A 21,621-nucleotide genomic window follows, 5' to 3' on the forward strand; every position below is an offset into this window, starting at 1 on the left:
AGCAAGAACTCACCTTGGGAACCAGTTACTCTGAACCAGTATAGCACAACTGCGACAGGATTCGCATATTATTGTCTGTATAGCACAAAAGGCAGTTGCATATTAATTCTGTATAGCACAAAAGGCAGTTTAAATGTGCAGGATTGCATGAATACGTAAGGTTCTAGGCCACTGACCAGGCTTGTTTGGCTTGCATCCTGTGAAACTATAGTAGTGAAAGAATCCGGATAAGATGTGAGGCCCCTTTGGAATGTTAATCAAAAGGTGTTTCTCACACTTATGTACAGAGCGATTGATGGCTTCCTTGAAACTGTTTGTGAATTTTTTAGAACACTTATTTTCAGCATTTAGGAATACCGAGGCAGTCCGCTGTCTTCAAATGATCAATACTACAAACAGTCCATTAATCATGTGGATTCTAAGACAATCGATGAAGCTTGGAATAGATTTTTGGCTGATGATATGGCCAGTATGACAAACTTCCTTACCCAGTTTACGTTCAAACCTCCCTCCCCCTGATGATTTTCGTGACACTCACCATATGTTGGACAAAATGCGCGATACGAGAAGCCGCTAATGTCCAGTTTGTCAAAAAATCAGTACTAAAATATAACAGTTTCTCCCGATCCTGAATTTGCGGTGACTCGACCTGAATATCTAGCCAATGCACGTTGTGTTTCGGTAATTTCGTGTCACAAACGGTGTGTGCACCCAAAAGTGGCACACGAATAATGAATCTTCGCATTGTTTGGAGAGGGAAAAAGAGGCCTCAAGATTAGTTGCGTAAACTTTTCAATTGGATTTTTGAAACTGCTTGATGTTTCAAAGAAACTCCTGTCGAACCCCATCCTTCTTTCAACTGAGTCCAAACTTCCAGATGAAAATTTCAAAAGTGCTTCAGGTTACCCGTCCACAATTGCAGCGCATTTACTTCACGAACGAATATCCCTTAAAAAGACCTCACGCGAAGAAACGACCCCTGTACCGCTGAAACTTCTTTCAGAAGTGTATCCTGCATGACAGGACTCCGCTGAATACTAGTTTACCTAATTGTGTGCACTACAGATTGCTTTCAAAACTCAGTTCCACACCCTGGTCTGAATACACGCACATGGACAACAACCTCAGTCACCGATAGCGGAAAGGATCAGCGAGGGTAAGGTATCCGCTTCTGACAGAGTTTCATCGAGTCACTGGGGTATTTCCTACAGAGAGTGAGTTTCGCTCAAATTAATCTGCCCTGTCGAAGAAGACAACTAGACTTACGCTTACCTGGGTTACATGTCTTTCGAATGGCCATACGATGCAGGAAACTACTCACAACGTTGTTGAAAACTCTTCGACAGCCCACGACCGGTTTCGCCCTTCTTGGGGCTCATCAGGTAGGCGCAGTCCCCGAGTTTCCGTCAACCTCATGTTCCGCTTCCACCCGTTTGCAAGAAATTAGCGAAACGCACTCCCTACCTTATGAAAATATACTGCGATATCCCAAATATCGTGCCAACTCAAACGTGAGGCGGCCTTTGTGCAGCACATTCAGTTGTAGAACACCATAACCAGGAGATTCAGTTGAGTCTGTCGTGAAAACCAAATTGGTTTGCAAATGAGTGTATTTCTCGAAAATATGATGCAGGTTCAAACCATTTCGTTTTAATGGGTTTAGTTCACCAGTTCGTGCTGGTTTAGCTAACTGACTGATACTTAAATCTAGCGGGCAGCATAAGATGTAACAACAGACGCATTAACCTTTTGATGAAAGAAGCGTTGACGTCATGGACTGTATTTGCGTACAAATGCACCCTTTCGGTCTGCGGAAAAGGTTATGGAATTGAAGAAATCGGCAATCAGAATGGAACCAACCAACCGGTCGAGAACATAGGAGTAGAAGCTGATGCCTTCCAATGAGTTCGAATGTTTGTTCGTTTTGTAGTACTATATCTACGTGAAGCATTTAATATGAGATTGGAAAAATCAGATTTGAAGAAGTGATGCGTTAAACAAAGCTGGATTCACTGTTAGGCGTTACGGATCTATTCTTCATCAAGAATACCAAGTGTATGAGCTCGAGATAGTTCAGTGCTTGAGACGCGAACATAGTGACCGGATTATAGGTGATTTTAATCAAACTCCATACCTCGACCGCACTTGCCTTGGCTTGGGTAGTCTGACAGATTCTCAGCTGTCGTGCTTTTTCGGGTGGTATGGCAGCTAGGCACCGAAGGGTTGGTACAGCCAAACGTGCTACGCACGGGAAATCTTAGCTTTCGTTACTGTCCGGACTTCGGCCAGTAAACAGTGGTTTCTTGATACGGTGCTGCCTTTAGGGTTTCCGGTAACCTCACAAACAGTAGTGTGTCACGGGAGAAAGACCAAGTCCTCTCAACAGAGGCTCAGCTGTGTGAGACTTTGACCGGTCCTGTGGATGTTCTTTCTTAAAGCGAAAACATGTCAGCCTAACCGATGGCAGCAAAACGGCTGCTGCAGCAAGCGAGAGCATCAAGGAATCAGGCGAACGACAGTGGGGACCTCTGCGGGATAAGTACTCATCAACCGGCAAGAGTAGATGGAGTCGACATAATAGCTTTGTTTTTTAGGAAAAGAGGATAGTTCAAAATCGACTGTGTGAAAAGTAGCAACAAATCAAAACTACAAAAATCTCGAAACAAAAACGATCAACTTTCAACTCTCAAGTCCAGCAGGACGCAAGAAATAAGTCAAAAATTCTAAAATGTACATTTCATTGTTTCTGATGTAATGGAAACTGATATGCGATCGACTGAATCCAAGTTGTGCTAGCGACAGCTTCTAAATGGAGAACAAGGGAAACGAATAACTCCATTAGGAATTGTTTAAAAAAGGACGAAAACAGACGTACAAACAGGTGACAGCCAAGTAAACCATCAAGTGGTTAGAAATCCTGATATAGGAAACTATCCAAAGGAGCGAATCTGGTAGAAAACTTGAATTTTGAAAGACACTCTAGTAGGTGGTAGAGATTGTCAACCCGAATGTCGTTGTGGAACTCGCATTGTCAAAATTCATAGACTTGTTGGGTAGTTATAAATGAAAATGTGCTGCGCCAAACGCATCTTCGGTTGAGGAGGATGAGGTGACGAGAAAACAATGTTTAGTAGACTGAAACATGATAGAGTCTTCCCGCCTGTTTGGGAGGGTGCTTGATGTTAGCTGTGTTTACTAGTGTGATGTGCTTACACCTTTCTTTACTGGCAGAAGGAATTAACTGAGCCAACAATGCAGCTGTTTCTCCTTTGTTTGGAGTCAACAGTAGTAACGGGTTGACTCGCACCAGCGAAATTCGGGTTAATTTTCGAATACTATAGCATTGGGCGAGGATTGAGTAACCTGTAGTGAGATAGCAAATGACACAAATATCTTGTTTTTCCTGGCTCATCAAGCGGATGAAAGTTACATTCCAATTGTGACATTTTTCGATCTAAGAAGTTTTTCCATTATTGTCAACACTGACAACACAATGTCACTATTGAATACGGATGCTCCACTGGCATACAGCCATAATTTTTTCACAAAGTTTCAATTAAAAAAAGGTACTTGAGCGGATGCTCCACTGGCATACAGCCATAATTTTTTCACAAAAGTTTCAATTAAAAAAGGTACTTGAGAAGGAGGTGAAGAGAACTATTGCCAGCGTATTACGGTGCCGTCATCGCCGGATAATAATTCAGAAAATCAGGTTTGGAGCGGGTAACAAAAGCATCATTTAAATCGGTTATAAGCCCATATTTTGAAAGAATTTTTGAAAGTCGCGAAGTATATCCAGAACCCCAGCTAAAGGAAGCACGTGCTAGCTATATCTCTCATAATCGACTGAAATTGACGATATCTCCTCGAGTGGTGACGAAACGTCTGCAAGTCAATTGCTAAGCTCGGCGAATAGTTCAACAGCCTCCTGACCAATTACCAACTAATACGGATATAAGAATATGGGGTCGCCACGGGCGCAGGTAACACCCTCTCAGGCAACCCTCTAGTTTTCGTTATTTTTGATTCAGTTTCAAAGCGAGTCATTGAATTAATTAAAGAAGAGTGTTAGATCAGAAATGACACCGAAAATGAAGGCCTTTAAAGATGGATAAAAATAAAAGAGATCGAGCGTTCAATTAGCGAAATAATTTCCTATTTTGAGTAAGCACGTAACTAAGCATTAAGGTGAGAGAAGCGCAGACTATGGTTGTTGCTGGTGATATAAGAGAAAATGGCCGAAATCCATAGTTGACTTACGATCGGTTTCAATCCGAGCTGAGCTCTTCAAGTATACACGTCTTAAAGACAGTAAAAAGCTATTATTCTGCCTGCTCTGTGCACAAAAAAGTAAAAGTCTCACGAAGAAATCTATAACCTCTAGGGGGCGGTGAGTCTCTTGAGGAGTGGAGTGCTGTATTATTGACCTCCGTTCACTACGAGAGCCTCCGTGTTGATTCCGGCTCTAGAGGTCTCAAGTCAACGAAAAGCAATTTTCAAATGGCCAGCGGATATGATAATTGCCTTTCAAAACCGTCATTGTTATGTTGGGTAGACTGAAGAAATCAAATTGAAAAACCAGCTCACAACTGCTTTCTGGATTTTATGTCTAGCAATAAGGAAAAACCCGATCAGATTTACAAATTTGCTCTCCTGAACATGAAGCAATCACAAACCAAGCTACTGGCATTTCCAGGTGGGAATAACGCTGCTCGCACAGCAAAGCTCTCGAAAGAGCCGGCTGTTTACTCAAAGTGGTGTTGAAAAACGAACGTACATTCTCAGAAAGGGAACCAATCCGATAAACCGTTATCCCGTTTTTCTGAACCAAACGTTTCCAAATCACGTGGTGAATCATTATCCGACCGGGGGTTTTAGCCTCTGCAAGGCTTTCGTTCACGGAATAATGGCAATATAATGAATACGAATAATAAAACTGGACAGCCAACCAGCGTCACAAAAGTCTAATGACATTCACTCATTGTCGAATCATCACGCAGCCATGGCTTCGTTTTTCAGAACAGCCCACGTCAGAATAACAAAGTGTTTGTGCCCTTCAAATGGAAATTTCTCGTTTTTGTAGCCAGTTACCTACGCAGACTAAATTAGAGCGCTAAGAATGAAAAAAACAGTGTTGGCCCAACCAGAATCTGATCAGTTTTCCGTTGCTTGTGTTCGCACAGTATCTGGTTTTATTGTGCTACTGGTTGGTTTATGTAATCCACTGATGCCTGTCTTGCATATGACGCTTCACTTTACCCCGAAATATTGGCGGTCAACCGTAACATGATCAGAAACAATGGGATAAAGTACCTGATAGTCACTGCTTCGAGCGTGCCCCAAAAGAATTAATCCATAGGCAAAGATGATTGCTTGGATGTACAGAGCCATTCATATGTTCGGTGTACCGTTGAAAAAGTGATCCGAACAAAACAAAAATTAACTTGCACCTCAAAAATTTGGTAAATGGGGGCTGTAAGAATGTATTGTATTTAACGTAGCAGGGGAGTTGTAGATCATGAGACACCACAACTAGCTGCGAAAGATATTGACTGTCCGGCAACCCTACGAGTAGTCTGTTTAGCGATGTGCGAACTTCACAGTGCACGAGGTCTGCTAACAACTCCTACTACTCCATTATCAAGAGTTATACTCAACCAAAGGCAAAAAACCGCAGTGTCTAATGACAGATTCAAGTCACAATATGAATGCAGGTTGGACATATGTTAACCGCAGCTGTCCCAGAATCCAGACAAAACCTAGCTGGCTAATTTCTTAGTCTTTCTTACTGGTGTTTACACTGCCTGTCGAAATTTCCGTAGATCAGAAGAACACCAACACAAACTCGAACAGGGCTTTTACTTTCACTCTTTTTTTCTGGTTATAAACCTTGTATGAATGGCGGTGCTCAGATGAATCTCTGAACCTCACGATACCGTGCAGTTAATAGCCTCAGAAAATGACGCTAAAAGGCAGCAGGCAGCATTAGACCATACCATGTGGCACACATCTAAGTCATATACATCGGTCGTCCTGGCGGCAAGAATTGAGCTCTTTTACATAGTGACCCCGGCCAGCTTCTCTGTCAAGCTGAGTCGATAGGCACTGGGTACCTTGCCTGCTCGAAGAGTTCTTCCACCAAGATTCAGTTCCTAGATTGTCCCTCCTTGTGATTCGCTAAAGGAAACAAGTATATGAAGCCTTTCTTCCAGCTGTCTCCAAAGTTCCTTTAAATTCGCCCATCTATTTGTTCACATGCCCTTTTCTTCAGGTTGGTAACACGCGATCACTGTTTCTTGACCAATTCCTTAACAGTGTATTACTGCATTCGGCTACACAGTGTAATTTATCGCAATGGCCAAAATTGGAGAAAACAGTGACTACCAGTGCATGTTGCTATGTCACATCGCCATCCGTTAGACAGACACATTGTCTGCCACCATCGAAGTCCACGTGATGTGAAAAAGGAAAAGATTGACTTAGCTGCTTCATATCCAATTTTTCAATCTCAGCGACTACATCCAACCTATTTATGTTACCTCAAAATGTTTGCTTCCCAAAAGTCCCCTCTTTGCAATCAATTCCTTTCAGTTACAGCTGTCTCTTCGCCCGTGAGGAATGGTGCAAGCTCACTTTTTTGAAAAACTGTCAGTCGAGCTGAAGACAACCGAGGCTAAGATATGTCAGCTGATTGCTCTCACAGTGGTGTCTAGTTCCGCTAACCGATCAATAGGTCATAATCTGACCCGAAACTTATTTCATATATTCGGTCTCTGTTTTTCATTGTATCATGCTTTCTGATAAGCCTCCAGGGATGATTCTAACCTTGCTTCTGAATTTGTGCATCTGTTTTGTTCTAAGCAAACTAGAAGGGGCGAGATGGCTCAGTGGTTGGAGCGCGAATTTACTGACCGGAAGGTCCATGGTTCGAACCCGACCTCTGCCTCTCGACTTCCCTTGTCTAGGCTTGGGCAACCTGACAGTATCCCAGCCCTCGGGCTTCCTTCGGGTGGCCTGGCAGCTAGGCACCGAAAGGGCGTTACACCTGAACGATTATTATTATTATTATTATTATTATTATTATTATTATTATTAAGCACACCAGGCATTAGACTCAGAGGTGCTAAATAAGGGGAATCACACTTCTAATCAACTGTATGGTCTTGCTCTACACTGAATCATATCAGAGATTTCGGGGTAATTTTCACTAAGTCATCGGATTAGGTGCCCATACAGATTCAGTATGTGTTCACTCTGTCTGAATTGTCGATTGCTAATCGAAAGGGGTTTGTGGTGCGTCTGTCCGACAAGTTTTCAGCAGAAGGGCTTGAACACTGACTTTGTATGGATCGAGAGAACAATTTGATCCACTGTTCACACTAGGACTATTAAGCCCTACATGCAGTCGGTTGTGATGTCGACTTTTTGGTTCACTAACTGATAATCATCTCTCATCGAGGGATCTGCTTTCCCCAATCCGCTAAGGCTGTTATTGGACTGGGACTTCCTAAGGTCGCAGTCAGTGACTTGTGTTCAGCATTCAGCATTGTTTGTCCTTTCTCCAGTTGTTGGTCTTTAGACGCGTGTTTCCATATCAAAATTTTTACATACTTTGGGATTCATCTCATCAGACTGGAACTGTCCTTGGCATGATTTTGAATAAGACGTTTATCCCTTTTTTCCCATATTCTTCTGTTCCCCTTTCGCATTCATCGCTTGCATTCACTTTTTATGTTTGTGACCATGCTGTTCAAAAATAAATGATAATGTAGTAGCTCACCGAATGGTCTAAGTGTGGTGTTCTGAACAAATTCATCAATGATCATTTCAATCTATGGTGGACATGAAACATGGAGCCGCACGTTTTCGGAGTGAAAAAATAGACAAACTAAAAAGTTGAAGGAACACAGTTTGCATAAATGGCCTAATCCTACTTGTAACGCAGTTAGCTATTGTGTCAAACGACATTCACAGTCTCTCCCGTTAGTCTCCCGTTAACCTCTCATCACCTATTGGGACGATCCGCTTGAGAAAAGCAAAGTTGAAAAGTCTTGTGGCACGATTCCACTGGACTGTGGATTTCTCTTCAGAAGATAGCAATTGACGCAGGACATTCCTCTTGTGTTCAAAGGCCAGTACATTCGTTTTATCAGCTGATCAGTCCATAAAATAAGTTAGCAGTAATTTACGTTTCATATTAGTGAAGATACAGCAGCATGTTCTGCCAAAAATTGTACATTATTACTATCATTACTGTTGTTATCCGACGTGAATTTCTAAAAATGAATGGCTTCCAAGACGTTTGCAAATCAGGGTTCAAAGGTATGCCTTAACAGACCTCATACAATGCGAGACGATCAGATTTAAGTATCACCAGGAGCAGACGCTGGCCCAAAGAATTCCACGAACCATCTTTCTGTGAACCCTGATTTTCATGACTTGTAGTTTACACGATTAGTTGTTGATCTGTTCACCACTTAGTTTCCACTGGTCGGTCCACCAGCCGTGTTGCTCACAATGGTGGTGAAAACACTGCAAGATCAGAAGCCGAAATCAACGCAATCAAGTAACTGATAATCTGTGATATCGGTAGTTTGGATAGTGCAGCATTACTTCAGTACAGTCGCTTGTTTAGGGTTAAACACGAGGAACACCTTGCTTAAATATTCGTGAACATTTGCATGCGAGTCGAAGACTGTCTGCCTTATTCGATGAACGAGTGGCAAAAAATGTACATAGATCGTTCACTATTTTTGGGGACGAAAAATTGGTTTGCACTCCTCTAAGCGGATCTGAAAGTATATCAGTTAGTTTGCACCATTGGATTTCTTCACTCGTTTTTCCATGGAATGCCTGTACGTCCATATCAGAGGTCCTGAAGCATACCAAAGCATATCCGTCACATTTTCTTTTCATAGGGGTTTGGTAAACCGATTGTTTACCAAACCCCTCTGAAACGATGACTTCCCAATCGGTCCCAAACATTTTTTCATTGGTATCCGTCACATGTTTCGTTCGGACGTTCCAACCAAGGTTGCTGTGCGCTTTCTTGTCATACTGCCTTACTACACTTTGGCACTTGAGGCCGTTATAAACTAGCTACCGAAATGATGCAGTGGAACGTAAAACGCGGCTACCTGCATTACCAAGTGCCAGAGCTTCGCGTCAGGACTATTCGATTCAATTTGCTGCCGAAATTAGCCGAAAACACTTTGAGCACGTTGGTTACATATTCGAGATAGATAGTGAGTCGTGGGCTACGCATGCTTCAGTGAATGAGCACAAAGATGAAAATAGCTGGAAGCTTGAAACCTTGAAATGCACTCAGACACCAATGATTGAGATCCGCAGAAGAGTCAGTTAAGGCCTCCAGTCAACCCACCACTCGATGGTCAGTGGATGCAGTCATCACACCGTATGGATATATCTCTACACTTGATAGTATCCTCTAAGTAGTTTGTTACATCACGACCTCAAGTTAAAAAAACTACGCATGGCGAAAAAGTGCGTAGTAACTTGATCTGAATCGGTAGACTGAAACACATAGTACAAAGTCTGCCGAAAAATGCACACGAGACATTCACCAAGAGAATATACGTCATATGGATTTCACGTTCGCACACGTGATGCGGACATATATCTGGTTTCTTGGTTGATTTGACCACTTTTAACTGAAAATCTCCCGCAGCCTTATGGCGTGTGTTTCTAAATCACCGACCCTGAAGCTTATCTGAGTGTGGCCATCGCAACTGCAGCCAGTCTAGGCCAGTATGCGCCTCTACAGAGAGCCATCGAACGGAAATTCAGCGCTCAAGGTTATTGCTCCATCTGAGGCAAAGCTGAAAGAATGCGAAGCGAAATACACTGTTGTGGGTGAAGGTCGTAGTACTCCATCCTGTGTGCAAGTGTTTGGGCCGCTGTTACCCATAAGTCATTTCACAAGGTTGGCTGGCGACTGCCTTCTGGTTGGGGCAACTAGTCTTGATCGACTGAACCCAACAGTGGAGCTAGCAGAGGAAACTGAAAGATTGTTCGAAGGACCGATGAGTATGATTCTTGCGCTAAGCGACAAACGACTCCAAATGAAAACGATCTGTTGAGTGCAACGACGTGGACCACAAGTATTTATAGTTCAGGTCCCGTAATCTAGGAGTACAAACTGAACGGCATGATAATGTTGAGAAAAACCTTAGTGAAGCATTAAATTGAATTAAAAGGCCGGATGCATTGTGCATAGTTAAATTACCGTTGAAAAGGCCACGCACTTTCAGTTATATTCCCAAGTTGAGGGACTGCATATGATTTAATGTTTAATGTGCATTATCTATAAACACAAGTCGAGAAAACCTTCAGCGAATTACTCAGCTATTTGTTCGAAAATTCCACAGAGACCTCATCATGCCAGTGAAGCCAATCAGTGCTACAAAACCTGGAAGTGCTGCAGCACTGTTTCATCCTTGTCGGAAATCGTCAGCAGTGCGCATGTAACGAGACTTGGAGGGTTTTCATCCGGTGAACTTCCGGCCAGTGATTGAACACTTCACTGAATGGCTTATCGGCAATGCGATTCCTCTCAATTAGAAAGGGCACAGCATTGCTCACCCTTGAATAACGGAAATCGCATCACGTGGTCAAGTACTGCCGGTTTGTTGAATGATGACTTCTCAGAAGTAAGCTTTGCTAAACTCCAATGTAATTAACCTTTCTCTGATTCGTTTATTGATTCGTGGTAGCATGAGGCGAGTTGATAATACTCGACACAGATTTTAAATCCCCGTAAGAAGGTCCAACTCAGGTAGAACATAAGTTTGACGGAAACTCGGGGACTGCGCCTACCTGATTAGCCCCAAAAAAGGCGAAACCGGTCGTGAGCTGTCAAAGAATTTTCAGCAACCTTGTGAGTAGTTTCCCTTATGAAAAAGGTCCAACTCACTTCCGTGTGAATGCTCCTTGTGAACAGGTTGTTGTTTTGTTTGTGGGACACGTTAAGGTATCCGTCCATGAATCTGGTCTTAATTCACAACCAAATACGGCCTTAGAAGTTTTTGTTTTCTAAGACATAGGCTCAGCACGACAATTGTGGCTGATTACCGTTGCCGGGATTACGGCACCGAGTTTGTAGCCGGCCGTGCAAAAGCACTGTAAGGTCATGCTTCCTGTCATTAATTAATTCGAAACGCATTTTTACCGGGGAAAGTAATCAACCACCGGTGATAGCTATTGACTTTACCGTCATGCACGATCAGTTTGGACACACGTTGTCTGTAAGCTCATTATGCAAGTGTCTCGGTGTGAACCCGCCATCGGATATCAAATCTCACGTGACTGGTGAAGTTGAATCAACCTCTATACTTTCCACATTAATGAAGTTTGTAAGTCTCAAACAATGTCTTTGAAGGTTGTACAATACTCACCATTCTACTAAAATGAAAGCCTGCATTCACGGTGGAACAAGGTATCAAAAAATCAGCGAGACACCAAACAGATATTTTGATTATGGTTCTTTAACGTAAAAAGATGCCAACCGGGTTATTAGTTGATCAGGATATTTGCTATCAGGGGAAAGTATCGCTCTGCCACAAGATAACATTCTGAAGTCTGTACAGACACATCGAGGTGCTGAGTTTCCATTGATACTAATCAACCAGTGAAACATAACTGTCCAGTGATGTAACCGTTAATCCTACAGCGAGGAAAAGTTTGATTTTTCTTGTCTGGTATGAAAATATTGCTATATTTTTGAGAAGATCAAAACCCCATGCGTGCCAACTGTTCACATCGTGTTACGATCTGTCCTATTATTGTTCCAAAATAACCTGTTGGTTTCGTAAATCCACTCATCTGCGCTACCAGTCATTCACGTTTACTGCAGTTTTGTTGATGGTTAAAGTCGATGCAGCGGTCACTGGCTGATCGGCGGTGTGATTAAATTTGCCTGAGGAACAATACAGCACCACTAATTCTTCAGGCAGGCAGTCAACATCAAGTAATTTGGTCTTGACGGTCTACGCAAGTGAATACTTCTGAAAAGAAGACTATTTTGATCAATGGTATGTTTCATGTCATGAAGTTACTCATAACGCTGCCATAGGCTTCCTCAGTAAGCTCATTTGTAGTTTTCTTTGGGGAGGTATACTGTGATACATCGAATAGCTCATCAAACGGAACATGAGGAGGCATTTGCGCAGTATATTTAATCGAGGAAAATCACGTTATAAAGGATAGATTGCGATAGAATTCATCTGAGCCTTCCGTTAGAACTAGCTGAATGTGCAAATGAGTATATTTCACGGGATTATTCGTACTTGTGTGTAAAGTGAGGAATGAGGTTGTCAGTTTTTGTTTCGTGAGTGAATTCCACGAATGCTGAAAACCGACAAATATTGTACGGTAGTTTAATCAAGAATCTGCGGAGACACCTGTGTACTCGAACTTTCCGTCATTCGTTCACACCAGTGGTTCTATATTATGTCCAACTGCAAGTTGAAGGTGATACTGGTCGGTCGCTGATGTCTGAATACTAGAGTGATAAACTTCCGTCCGCGTTGGAAATGTCGAAAGGCTCAACGAGATGCACACTGATTATGAATCCCACTGAGGACGAAAGAACTGTGAACTCGAAGTGGCATAAGCTCTCCGAACGAGAGACTTCCGTTAGGAGAAGCATCTCAGTTACTGCACGCGGTTGAAGCGGCGTTTTATGACGGCTGGCCAAAGACAATATGTTAGGAAGTTCAAATTTCTGAAATTAACCCCAGAGTGCCCAGAATCTACCGAGACCTTAAAACGCTACCAAAATATCAATATAAAAGCCGGTAAGCATCCATGCCAAGCGCTCAGTCAATTCAGTAGAAGCGAGCAAGTGTTCGAGCACGTCACAGAAGCACGGTCGACTATGATCAGTGCTCAGGAGTTTCATATGTTGATGGGTTGATGTTGATGGGATCAATGTAAAAAAAGTGCCCTTTAAATAGCGCGAGACCGTCGCACTCGCGCACACTCGCTTGTCGCAAAAAAGCTATTGTGTTCTTTGTCGGAGAGTCCTCTTCCAGCACTAAAGGAGTGGAGCCGGGACAGAAGTCAGATGTAAAACAATATATCTAGTCGTTCACATGGCGATCGCTACCAAATAAATATCAAATAAACGCATGCGCACTAATGGTGTCTCCTTAAATGGTGACTAAACGTCAGCAGGTCAACAATCACCTGGTCACCGACAAATAAATTCATCCGACCTATCAGTATTCCAGGAGTTCATTAATTATGGTTAAATTATGCTCACAATCCTAAAAGACAACATCAAAAGCAGCAGTGACTAAAATCTAGTGTTCACCTGATAGGCACTGAGAAACATCACATGCCTGATTTCCTGACGCTGCGTATCTCGTTCTAACGATTCAACTTTTTGGGCTTCTCGTTGGTTGTTCTAGCGGACCTGTTTAACTAGCAAGTCAAGGTAATTTTTGGGCCGTTTTCTAGGTCTTATTGAGAAATTTATTAGCATTTTATACCGGACAAGATTGTGATCACGATCGGAACGACTAATGTTTAACGTCGAAATTCTCCGACCAGTGGCTCAGGACAATGCCATCAGTTCATCTTCAAGTACGAGTCTTCAGTAGGGGCACAACCCTTTACTGTTCCTAAGCCAAATGTCACCAGAGAACATCTAATGAGCACCACACAGCCATGTATACAAGCTCAACAGGCCACTAATTCAGGTTTGCAGTGAACTGGGGCGTCCTATTTGAGTGTTGATCTCGTTGACTACTTTTCCAGCTGGATGTATGGGTGGCTAGTACCGGATAAAAATGTGCTATCACCGAATAGGTATCACAGGTCCGATGCATATGTAAGGAATGTAAACAAGAAAATGCCATTGGTTTGGCCTTAATGGGTCCCTATGGGAACTGAGAATATCCAATCAAGTACACTGTTCTAATACAGCTTCAGAGCTTCTGAAGTTGCTAATCGGTAGGTCGTTGGTTGCAATGGTACTGTATGTCCGATTTCAGTACCTTGAGCTGGTATCGATTTCCGGGGAACACAGTGAAACTCTGTCGGCAAAATATCAAGTGTGTAACAGGGCTGCTTTTGATCGGTCAGTGTTCGCAGAGCAAAAACAACAAAGTGCGAAACGCGGATGGAAAACTGCGGATACGGGTGATGGTGTACTATTGGCGACTTTCATCTGGTTTGGATCTGGGAATGAGTGATGATTAAGTAAGATAAAAGGAAAATTAAGAGGTAAAAATAAAAGGAGCTCAAAGTCGTCAATAAAGCTGTTTTTCTGCTACTCATCAAGGTGTATGCAGGAATTAAGGCAGATGGCGCCACACGACAGCATGTGTGACACAAAGTTATTTGTCCATCTGCAGATCACTGTCCCCACACACGCTAGAATACTGCCAGGGATTAAGAACATAGACTTTAAAATGATTGGAGTCCTTGATTAAGTCCAGTGGTGCAGAAGCCTAACGGCTAGACACCGGTGGTTCAAGTAGGGTTAACAGGGAAGACAAACCTTCAAGTCACAGCACATGTTATAGCAGTGGATTGAAAGGACCAAGAGGATACTCAGCAAAGCACAGAAAAATCTTCGAGTGATGATACCTCTACCGCGCAGATCAGTGGGTGACAGCGGCGTGTGACGAAACTGCAACTCAGTGGGTCAAACGAAACAACACGCATCACGACAGGCACATAAACCTGCTTTTTGGGCTATACTTATGTTACGGTTATCCTAATCGTATTCCTTGATTAGTTATTATTTACGTGGAAGTTCATAGTGGGGAGACATCTTACCAAAGCTGGTTTTTGGCGCGGTTATCACAACTCAGTAGTCGCCATCAGTGAGCTGCAACAAAAGCATACAAACGGAGAGCATTTTCCTCCTAATGATTCCAAGGAATATAGTTACATAGTTTTGCTCACCTTAAACCGTTCCATATCGGAGTCTGTAATTCTAGCTTGGTTGAGCATGTTTTTCAGGTTCCAGGAGGTCATGTCTTTGGCGATTTTGATAATATTATATGGATAGAAAAGTTTGTTTCCGTCCGCTGACTGAGCGTCCTCCAACTTGACGCCCACTGCTCGACCACATATACCTTCATAAACGAGATGAATAGACAAGGGAAATATTTACGGACGAATTTGGCCACCAGTTTGACATCTTTTGAAATTGGGACATCACAGTGACCAATTCAGTGCTGTTACCCTAGGACATTATATAGGTGTTACTGGCTGTAAAGTCGTTCTCCAGTGGAGATACCGGCGGTCAACACCATTTCCAGCTAAACTCCTGGAGAAAATTTCGGTGGCAGTTCGCCACTACGATAAATCCTAGGAGGAGAGACCTCACCCTTCTGAGGTGGACTTTCCAAAGGGGCCAAAACTACGCTATCTAGACAAAATGAATGCGGTATATCATATCGTTAAATTGGCGACGAGCTATCCATTTTCAACTGCCTGTTCATGGACACACTGCCCAAACAAAATGAATCCTACTTAGAAGCATTTGCCACTTCAACTGGTAGACTAAAGGACCTCGAGAAATTTTTCAAGTACGTGGAACTTTGAATATGTTCACTCCAAGCCTGATAATTGATCGTCAACATTTCCTCAACAGGTCTGTCCCCGTTTTGTGGGTCCAGAGAATCCAATAAGCTGGGAAGGAACACTTGCAAAAGTGCAAGATGCATGGGGAATACCTCATAGTATTTTCTTCTAGATTTCGTCCTCTTGCGTGCTACCAAATTTACCAAATGCTGAACAGGCACTTGTATCGACAACAACAATTTGCAACCAGCCGATACATTTCAAGGGTTTAACTCTTGACCCGAATAAACTAAGCCACGTTTTTGAACCTCTTTCCGGGAATATCACCCCGGAGAGCGACCACACGTCACAAACAACTGTATCTGGTCGCTTCCTTAAACCATATACTAACTTCCACCTATCCGAGGACAACTTTTGAAGGTGCAACTTTGTCGAGCCCACCTGAAAAACCTTCCGATCTACGTTTTTGAGTCAGTATTGAGCGTCCATACTTTACTCGAATGACGTTCGCCCGGTACTACAAACCGAGAATTGTTCTGTGCAATTTTATAAGTGAGGATGTCGGTTTGCAATAAAATGGTGACCAACCCAACCCTGAATTTAATCGGTACCTTATTGTTTTATATCGCATTCAGACTTATTCCATGTTTTGGTTACTAACGATGATCAGGATAAAAACCCGACAAATAGTTTAGGCTTATGGTATTAATTTTCTAGGAACCTTAGAGTCGGAACATGGTGTGTTGGAATAGGTCGTTGTATTAAAACGTTTTGGGCGCCACGGACAAAATTTTGGAGACGTTTTTCAATCCCTTGAATACGGATAAGTATGGTGCTATTTTGGCTCGTCACCATTTCTTCCGGTTAACATGTTTCTGAGGTCAACTATCATTTTGACGCGATTGGCGTGTCTATGTTAGTAGTGTGTTCTCTGATTGGTATTCGGCTCAAAGTGTGGTTGTGTCTGCCGAGGTTCATCATTACTGAGACTCTTGTTCAGCATCCACACTCCGGATCCATTAAGATATGCCGTATTATTGAATCAGGCTAAAACGTTCCTTCCAACCTATCAGCTAGCCAGTCTTCCGCTGGTCAATTGTTCCGGTTAACATGTAGGACCATGTTCAATCACCTAAAAATAGGTCGGAGAACAACTAGGGACTTACAGATGTTGTAGCTGAGTGGAAAATAATGGTATTCGAAAAGGCAATTCATTAAACACGAAGAGATTGAATATCTCAGACGCTTCACAATTGAATTTTATTGATTCCCTGTCAGGAAGCTCTTTTTTCAAAAGGGTAAACCTTTAATTCTCTGCGGTGGACAGTTAAAAGTTTGAATCAGAAGTAGGTCGTGTACCAGACCATACTTGTTCACACTACTTTTCTTCGAGTTTGATATTTGGCTTGGTAGATGAAACCAAAGTTGCCTAGCTCTGAGAGGCCATCTCTGGCATGGTTCAAACTAACGCACAATGGAGGATAACTGAGGACTATGTCAGAGCAATGAAGGTGACGAACAGACCTGGTTTCTGAGACTTCCGTCACACTATTTTCATAAAAATAACAAGTAGCCACATGTTTGTTTTAATCTGCCAGGTTTTTCACTCTAGAAGAGAATCTGAGAGTAAAGTATGTTACGTCTGGGAGCGGTCCGTCCAGGAGGGGATAACTGCATGTCGAATCGTTCCACCCTTCTGTTTTTGGCTGAACTTAAGCGACTGAGCGTTGCAGTAAAATTTTATTCTGACCAACCTGTGCGACAGCAACAGCGATGTTCAAATTTCAGAAGTTTCTTAACCGCAAAGTTTCTTCCAAGTTTATGAACTCTTTAGATCTGCCTCATAACTCGTTAAATACGGTTTTGTATTATGGGGGTGTGCGAAACGTGGTTGATAGCGCTTGGAAAGAAGTATGATGATAAATAACACCAGAGAAAATGCGATATCTTTTTATTTTATTGCCTAGGTGTGCCTGGTGTGCCTTTCAATAGATGCTGCCTCCATATGGCTTCATAGGTAACTGATGCACTTTTCCGGTCCTCCACGAGGGTGAAGTATTTGTTCTTCCCCCATACACACTCTGCCAAATTATGTCCCATATAACTTATAACTTTCATCACCTTTCAATACGAGGTGATTAACTTTCTGAACTATCAGTTGCCTGTGTATTCCAATCAGACTTAGAGTCTCCATTTTGTTTACGCTTTTCAGTCATCCAAAGATCTAGAAAAACTCACGTGGGACGTCCAGAGAGTAACTAATGGATCCGTTCGTCTTCAAGCTGGCCATCAGCAAATTCCACTTCGCTTTGTAAGACAGATTTTATGCCGTACATTTTCCAGCCTCAGGAAAAGCGCTTAGCAGAGCGCCTCCGATATCTGTTCTGTGCGTTCCACCCTACAGTTAATCCGAGCGCAGTGTCTTTATGCTCAGATTATGAGGATAGCTATCTAGTGTACTGTACTTAGAATCAAGAACTCGTACTAGCAATACTTGGGTATTAATTTCGAATTTGTGAGTACCGCACAGGCCCAGTAAAACTCAGAATACGCGACTAACTGGATTTGCGAGTGGTATCAATAGTGTTTGGCGCCATCTGGAGATGCCAGACAGTAGCAAACCGAAAATGGACATAAATTTAGTCCCCAAATTCGTGGGTTGATTTGCTGAATAATTTGAGTATTCTAGATGAAGTGGTCGTGGAGAAAATCGTGGTCTCACTAGTGTTGCCCACGATACGTCATTCGGCCAATGAGAACAGAAATCCAATCGTGTCATTTACACACATTATCAAAGATTTTGAAAGCGTGAGCCCTTATGTACCTCTAATTTGATCAAGGGGGCTTCTGTGCTTTAATTCCTGGTTTTTGTCGCCAAATTTTCACTAAAATGCAGTAAACAATGCTGCCGTTTCCTTGACGGATACTTTTGTACGCCACAAATTAGACGTGTTTGACTTCTTCCAAAGAGCATAAGAATTAGTTTGAACAGAAACTCCTCAAACCATGTTTTTCTCCATATACAAGGACCAAGTGACTTGTCGGCTTCTTTTGTAATTATTTCATTCCGCGGTGATTAGGCGCAACGATTTGTTTGGATCGATTAGCGACGGACATTTTTGGTTAACTTCTCCTCGATGCTGTATAGTGTTACTGTCAATTCAGTTCATCTTTATACGACTAAAACACTATCATGTGTGATAAACCAAACCAAACCAGAAAGAATCGATGTTAAGAGTGATGTGAGAACACCTCTGTGAACAACAACAACACACCGGAAGCGAACTTATTTTACAAGCTGTGTTCTGTTTCTCTACCTAAAAGACGCATACTCAAACAACATTTTCAACATTCTGTTGCTCAATCAATCACTGAAAAACATACAAATGATCAAACGGATGCCTTATTTCAACCAAAACACATTAGTGAAGCTTCTGTCAAATCAAAAGAGAAAGGCTCAAAATGCGGGGGGACAAGAGCTGTTAAGAGTATGTGAGAACACCTCTGTGAACAACAACAACACACCGGAAGCGAACTTATTTTACAAGCTGTGTTCTGTTTCTCTACCTAAAAGACGCATACTCAAACAACATTTTCAACATTCTGTTGCTCAATCAATCACTGAAAAACATACAAATGATCAAACGGATGCCTTATTTCAACCAAAACACATTAGTGAAGCTTCTGTCAAATCAAAAGAGAAAGGCTCAAAATGCGGGGGGACAAGAGCTGGAAGGTGCTGTTTGTCCGAATGCCTGACTCTATTAGCCGGATGAATTTTAAGAAACACCGCTTTTCTTGGTCATAAACTGATCACACAGGCCTTGTTTTACCTCAAAACAGCGATGTTCTCGTTTGCACCAGGTTAATTCAAACCCTTCAGAATAGTACGCATAAGTTGTGCGAACACTAGTACATACGAAAGCCGGATTGCACGTTTGGAAAGATGTGAAAAACCCTAGCAGGGTACTTCGCCTGATCGGCTCCAGCGTTACTACATCAGTCAGTTTCGGTCCTTGAAAAGGTGAGTCATTGCCCTAGAACCGGGTTAAGAACCACCTGCGCTATCCTCTAAGAATACGTGTACAGGTAGTGGCTGCCAAACCATAGAAGTTATGAGTTCTACACGGATGAACGCCTCCAAGGTCGCATGGAAAGCAAACCTAGTTGAAGGACGGCAATCATTTGTTAATTCACTTCTAAGAGTCTTGGTGCTCGAAAATCACTTTTCAGGTTAGCTGGAGGGTTGATAAATGGGTGGATGTCAAAAACTAGTTGAGAGCAGAACAACTGAAATAGGTAAAGTTCGAGGTGGAGGATATTCCGACACAGCATTTATTCAAAATTTCAACAACTACGTAGCGAGTGAAACCTACATCACCTAAAAGAGTTATAAACCCAGATAGTTTGCTTCACAGCTTCACATTAGGGGAGCTTTGTCTAATGTATTTGTCTAGTCCGTGTCATTTTTTCTGGACCTACACAACCCAGTGCGCCACTAACAAACCAGTAATTTAAGTGCCAGATTTGGTGGTTCACGTTTTGTTTGCTCAATGTTGGTCAATAAACCCGTCGGTGACATTTTCGCCGTCAGCAGCCCGTACTCATCGGACTGGCTAATCATAGCTCCGCAGTGTAGTACAGATCTAAATAAAAGCGTTCCAACTGAGTAAAGTTCATGGTGAAAAAATATACTGTCGATTTTAGATGATATGTTCGTATTCAAGTAATGTGCGAAGGGAGTTTGAATATACAACAATTCCTGTGAATGCGTTTGCTGAATTGGGCCGAAGCAGAAAACTGCGATATTTGATTGCTATTTCTACGCACCTAATTCCGAAGTTATTATCGTTCATTTTGTTCATCGTTCAGCTGCTCACTTGTAAAAAAATCGTTCGGCTGTAACACCCTTTTGGTGCCCAACCGCCATGCCACCACAAGGAAGCGAGAGGGCTGGGATACTGCCAAGCCTGGACAGGGGGAGTTGAGAGGCAGAGGTCGGATTTGAAACACGGACTTACCGGTCAGTAAATTCGCGCTCTGACCACTAAGCCATCTCGACCTCACTTGATATACGTGGACCAGAGACGTTTACTTTGCCTTTACATTACAAAGAGCTCATAGAACATATATTTTCCTTTGGCGTCCGCATCACAAATTTGTTGTAGAACTTCAGAATAGTCCTTCAACCTTAGAACATGTGGATTTTATGAGCTAGTTAAACTGTCCTATATACAAAATTTCCTCAATCACTATTCTTGTCAAAATAGTGACAACGAATGCAGACCAGCTTCACCAGTGAAGGGGCCAGCTAGAGTAGTTTTGCGTCAGAATGGAAGCTAAGGGTACATTTTATAGTGAGCCACTTCGTTCATTCACAGACTAGCTTCAAGCTGTGACATAACGTCCTCCCTCTGGGACGAAACCCATTTCGATTGACCTTCTCAATTATCACTGCAGATACCTGATTTACGGTGATTTTAAGAGCGAACATCAAGTTTCAGTTAAGGAATACGAAGTGCGAACTCAATGGAGACAGCGATTATCACTTAAATTTCAACTAACGATTGTTACATTTCGACTTACGTCAGACTGGTGTATTCTTTGCGAAATGATTTCGTGCATCACAACGAAGAAAGGCAAATTACTGTTCAAATGGCTCACATGAATCATGTTTTTTTGGGAGAAAACCACCATTTGAATGCAACTAAACTTCAAACTCATTCTCTTGCCACCGGTTCACAAGCCTACCACAAGAAATGCGGTGCCAACCTAGTCGGATGAAGGGTCAAGACGAACCACGAGACGAGTTATGAAAGCCATTACTAGAAAACGCATCTGCTCTGGCCATTACCGTCTCCCTGGATGGGGGATCTGAGACGGAACACATCAGTGGCCGGAGGCATTGCTAGACATCAACGGCGCTCATGTATCCAAGCTGTTATCTTCAATGCATAACGTACCCTCCTGATCTCCCCAATGAAAGCTCCACTGAAAACCCTGTATTTATGCATCAGTTGTATCAGGTACTGATTCCGATGCGCAGCATCTCACTCCATCTTC

General features: G+C 42.6%; 1 protein-coding gene across 1 annotated transcript in view; it reads right to left on the reverse strand.

Moving 5' to 3' along the window:
* Window positions 1–1,465: 1,465 nt before the first annotated feature.
* Window positions 1,466–21,621, reverse strand: part of T265_08846 (hypothetical protein) — a gene marked incomplete at both ends in the record, with an annotated part of 85,019 nt that continues 64,863 nt past the window's right edge. The window contains 2 exons of the mRNA XM_009174758.1: window positions 1,466–1,615; window positions 14,935–15,107. Coding sequence (XP_009173022.1) covers window positions 1,466–1,615; window positions 14,935–15,107 — 323 coding nt within the window. The remainder of the gene's footprint in view (window positions 1,616–14,934; window positions 15,108–21,621) is intronic.

Source organism: Opisthorchis viverrini (assembly GCF_000715545.1).
Source record: "Opisthorchis viverrini unplaced genomic scaffold opera_v5_239, whole genome shotgun sequence".
In the NCBI taxonomy this organism is placed as follows: domain Eukaryota; kingdom Metazoa; phylum Platyhelminthes; class Trematoda; order Opisthorchiida; family Opisthorchiidae; genus Opisthorchis; species Opisthorchis viverrini.